Source organism: Mus caroli, chromosome 5 (assembly GCF_900094665.2).
Source record: "Mus caroli chromosome 5, CAROLI_EIJ_v1.1, whole genome shotgun sequence".
Lineage (NCBI taxonomy): Eukaryota > Metazoa > Chordata > Mammalia > Rodentia > Muridae > Mus > Mus caroli.
The window spans coordinates 127,991,745-127,996,783 of record NC_034574.1 but is presented as its reverse complement, the minus strand read 5'-3'; the positions used below and the strand labels follow the sequence as shown (position 1 = coordinate 127,996,783).

The 5,039-nt window shown below is 50.7% G+C and overlaps 1 protein-coding gene across 1 annotated transcript in view; it reads right to left on the bottom strand.

Annotated features, from left to right (window-relative positions):
* The window catches only part of Bcl7b (BAF chromatin remodeling complex subunit BCL7B), a 15,039-nt gene extending 10,281 nt beyond the window's left edge, over positions 1 to 4,758 (bottom strand). The window contains exons 1-2 of the mRNA XM_021162651.2: positions 4,516 to 4,758; positions 1,431 to 1,506 (exon numbers count right to left, since the gene is read on the bottom strand). Coding sequence (XP_021018310.1) covers positions 1,431 to 1,506; positions 4,516 to 4,607 — 168 coding nt within the window. The 5' untranslated portion in view covers positions 4,608 to 4,758. The remainder of the gene's footprint in view (positions 1 to 1,430; positions 1,507 to 4,515) is intronic.
* Between the last annotated feature and the right edge of the window lie 281 nt (positions 4,759 to 5,039).

Below are 5,039 nucleotides of genomic sequence, written 5' to 3'. Positions count from 1 at the left end.
GGGACCAGAAGTGGGTGTCAAATCTCTTGTAGTTGGAGGTATAGGCCGACATGGGCAATCCCAGTGCTCAGGAGGAGAGAAGGTGGTGGTGAAGTGGGAACTAGCATAGACTACATACCCCTCTGAGTCCACNCAGAGCTACACAGACAGTAGTCTAGAAAGCAAGATGGGGGCTAGAGCAGTGCTGAACACATCTGCTGCTTTTCCAAAGGACTTACACTCGAGCCCAGAACACACACAGCACCTCATATCTGTCTGTAGTTCTAGTTCCACGAGAACAGATATGCATTTTTGGCCTCTGCAGGCAAAACACACATGCACATAAGATAAAAATAAATAATATTTTTAAACTGTGGAGGAGCTGGAGAGATGGTTCTGCAGCTAAGGAGTGTCTACTGCTCTTTCAGAGGATCTGGATTTGATTTCCAGTACCTAGATGGTGACTCAGCCATCCAGGACTCCAGTTCTGAGGGATCTGAAGCCCTCTTCTGCCCTTCCTGGGCATCAGGCATGAATATGGTACACTTGTATACATGCAGGCAGAACAGCCATAAGGAAAAGGAAAAAACATATGCAGGAAAAATACAGGTGTTGGTTTCCGACTCCCTAACACTGAACTGAGGTGAACATTTTACTCAAAGCAGGGCTCTCCCTGGATTCCTCAGTCCCTACCTGGCAAACCCTGCCTCCAACCCTGAGCTTTCCAGCCCAGGGACTGGGCTGCCCTTCCCCAAGAGGGTCTTTCCTACATAATCCAGACTTTTTTTTTCTCTTTCCCTCACCCGCCCCCAGCCTGCTCTTTCTCCCACCCTTCTCCCTCCCCATGGTGACTTCCCTGGCCTCCTTCCTTGGGGCCAATGGACTCCCCTGAGAGCAGCTTCCCCATAAACCTGCCAATTTATAATCTAATCTGGTTTGAACTGGCTCACATCACCATGAAATGACCTAGCAACAGGGCTGGGGCTGAAGCTACCATCTAACTAAAGAGAATAAAGGAGTAAATAACAAAAGCAGGGTCTTGCAGACTCTACCTGGACAGGTCCTGACTTTGATGCCNGCAGATGAAGTCAATGAGGATGGTGGAGCTCATTTCTAAGTCTCTCTCTCTAGGCTGTTCTGTTCATCTTCCATTTAAGGAAGCACAACCACAGGAAAGGAACAGGCAGCATTTGCATGCTGGGCAACTGAGATTACTCATGGAGAAAAACTACAGTTTTGTAGCCTGTGACTCTGGCCAGGAACTACAACAGTGGGAGGAGGCACTAGTCTAGCCTGGCCAAGGGTATGGGCTCCATCCCCAGCCTGAGGTCTTTACAGAGAAATAAATTCTTTTATAATTAAAGGAGGCAAGAAACAGAAACTAAGAAAATGGTCTCTTAACTGTCCCCCATCCCACCCCACCCCCCGCCGCCGCTGCCACCACCACTTACCTCCTTGCTATCTGTCACAGGCACCCATTTGAATATCCTCAGGGACGTGTCACCCACAGTCACCCACTTCTTCTCCCTACAAGATGAGCAATCATTAGGATTAATCAAGCACATTTCTTGTGTGTTTATTAACGATGCTTTTGAAAGAACCTAGCGGGGAAACCCCCACTCCATTCCCGATTCGGCGTGCACCCAAGAATCACGAACAGAACAGAATGCCTTGATGTAAAAACACGAGGTAGTTTAATGGCAGAGCTCTGGGTCAAAACATATCTGATGCAGGAGACAGTGGATTCCACCAAGAGGCTTGGAAGCTAGGGGTTTTTATAGAAAAGGGGCTGGGGCTGGNGGAGGAATTGGCACAGTTTCACATGATTGGTCCATTTAAACATCAGCAGACTATACATGCAGATAACATTTAACTTAGGTCAGAAANGTGGGAGATAGGGAGGCGCTGGGCCAGTCCCACACGTCATTCTCTTTATCTTTATGGCCAAGCAGCCTCAGGAATGTCTTAACAACAGGCCTGCCCAGGCATGTCCTGGCCTGTTCTATGTTCTCAGCCCCAGGTTGCAAAGCTCACAAACAACTTTTTGGGCTATTTGACATAAATTACATGAATCACAGGTCTCAAGTTTTATTTTCTTTCACTTTCTGTGTCTCAGCAGATTGCTCCTCTGATCTGGAATGCTTTCTAGACTTCTCTATCAAATTATCCCTGAAGGTAGGTTTGGACAAGAGGAAGTAAGCAGCTAGAGATGAAAGCCGGGGTGGGGAGTGGGGTGGCTTNCACGTGTATGCTTGTAATCTTAGNACTTGGNGGCTGAGGCANNAGGACTGCCACAAATTGAGGGTGGAGGAAGACATGAAAGGCACTTGAATGCACTCAGGCTTAACAGGGTTATTAGCATGCACAGGTCCTGACTTTGATGCCNGCAGATGAAGTCAATGAGGATGGTGGAGCTCATTTCTAAGTCTCTCTCTCTAGGCTGTTCTGTTCATCTTCCATTTAAGGAAGCACAACCACAGGAAAGGAACAGGCAGCATTTGCATGCTGGGCAACTGAGATTACTCATGGAGAAAAACTACAGTTTTGTAGCCTGTGACTCTGGCCAGGAACTACAACAGTGGGAGGAGGCACTAGTCTAGCCTGGCCAAGGGTATGGGCTCCATCCCCAGCGTACAAACAAAACTGACCCTTCCCTGTCTTCCTGAGGTAGAAATGGCAGATTTACCACCCTATTAGTAGAGCAAGAAAAATGTGTGTGGCTTTNACTCAAGATCACCATGAGATAAACTCTGAAGGCCTCGAATATTTCTAAACCCAAATGAACCAGGTGTGCCCTCACCTCACTCAGCATTTCCTCTTCTGTGTGCTTGTGGGGGGGGGGGGACTTGCTGGGATGGGGACAGGGATGGAATTCAGGGCCTTGGCCATGCTAGGCAAGTACTTTACCTCCAAGCAACATCCCTACTCGCTCAAAATGCTTGTTTTGTCTTTTTTGTTCCTTGGTAGGGACTCTTAAATTGCTTAGACTGGCCTTAAACTTGTGGTCCTCCTGCCTCAGCTTCCTGAGCAGTTGAGCTCACAGGTCTAAGGCATTTGGCCCATTTCACTATGATGATTAGGACTCAAGTCCCCAGCTCTTCCTTGAGTAGCTAGGGGACTATAGGTGTGTTTTGCTGCAGTGTTAGTAGTTTTGAGTTAAAAAGTCAAACGTGGGNCTGGGGTAGAGATATAGTTCAGTGCTAGAGAAATTATCACGAGTGAGCAAGGCGGCGGGCACTACCCTCAGAATTAGGGGATGGGAGTTGGTTCAAATATGTGGAAGGTCTTGCAGTTCAACCTAATTAAGGAAAATTCTGTGAAGGAGACCTTCGCTAGAATTTCAAAAGGTGTCTCTGAGGAACCTACATTGAAATTTCTTTTGAGTATTTTATTATTTTTATGCGTGTGGGTGCTTTACATGCGTGTGTGTCTGCGCATCACACACGTGCTGTGCCCACAGAGGCCAGAGTGACTCATGGTATCCCATGGGGCTGGAGAAGAGCTGTTAGCTGCCATGTGGTGGAAGAGCAGCCAGGTGCTTTCGACCATTGAGCCATTTTTCTAGCCTACATACTTTTCCTTACCAATAAAAAACAAAAGGGGGTGGAGACTTGAGAATTACATAGGAACAGAGGAATGCCATAAGATGCAGACATTTTCCAACACTTGGGAAACACAGACAGGTGGGTCTTTTGAGAGTTCAAGGCCACCCTGGCCTACAAAGAGAGTTCCAGGACAGCCAAAGGCTTGGGGACACTGATTCAAAAACAAACAAACAAACAAACAAACCATTCTAGCGGCCTCTTAGCTACTGGGTAAACTGAGGCAGAAGGATCTCTGCCAGCCTAAAGCCAGCCTGCGGTCCTCAGGGAGCTCCGGTCAAAAAAACAGTAAGGAAATTACAAATTGTTAAGTGAAGTGAATGGCTGAGAGGCTTGGTTCAGAACAGTTTAAATCAATGGGATCTTGATCTAAATTGTTCGCTATGTCTGGGTTTGCAATAAACATTTGCAGGGTCAGGGTACCTTGGCCGCCAAGAGCAAACCTATGTCAAGTGGGCTGGCTAAGGGCCCAAAATATCAGTAATTTCTGTTCCAAAAGTGCCGTGTTTAAAAACTTCCGCTTAATTTCGACCACTTATATCGCATAATACTTGGCAACAACGGACATAACCGGACACTTGTNCTGCGCAGGAGCGGAAACCGAACCGGGAGCCGCCAAGCAGCATTTCCGCGAGGTCCCCGCCGGAAGTGCAACTGTGCAGCGCCAGGCCCCGCCCCAGGCAGAGCGGCCGGAAGCGGCTAATGACAGCTAGTGGGAGGGGCCATGAGCCGACCGTCTTTCTGATTGGCTACAGGGAACGCGGACTCTGAATTCACGCCGATACCGGCGCGCCCTCCTTTTGCTTTTTGGCTCCGGCCCCCTCCCCCCAGGGCCGGCCTCTTGGTTCCCATCCTGCCTGTTCGTGTCGGGCGAGCCTCCGCGCCGGCTTTCCCGCAATCCCACGTCAGCAACCCCTCCGCTCCCGCCCCTCACCATTTCCGCACTTTCTCGATGGCCGCCATCACCTTCTTGATGTCATCTTTGGCCCGGCTACGGGTCTCGGCCCGGACCGAACGGCCGGACATGGCGGCGGCGGGGAGTGGCTGGGGGCCGGGACACTGCTCCCAAGACGCGGGATATCACGCGCCTCACGCGTCGCCGTCCACCCGCTGCCACCGCAGCACGTCACCGCGGCCGTCGCCCCCCCTCCGTGCGCGCGTGCGCGAGGGAGCGCGCGCACCCGCCCGCCCCTTGGGCCCTCAAGGCCTAGCGCGCTTGCGCACCCGCCCGGGGGCGTCCCTGCTGTGCGCCTCCAGAGACCCTTTGGCTTCTTGCTGCCAGGCAGAGCCCAGCGTCGCCCGCACGTGGTGTGGGCCAGGCGAGGCTACNAGGGTGGTGGTGGGATGAGATTTCCAAGTCACCGCTTTCCCTACCTGCTGCTTCAATGCATGCCCGGGAATTTTCTATACTGTAGACCAGGCCAACCTCGAATTCACAACCACCTGATTCTGCCTCGC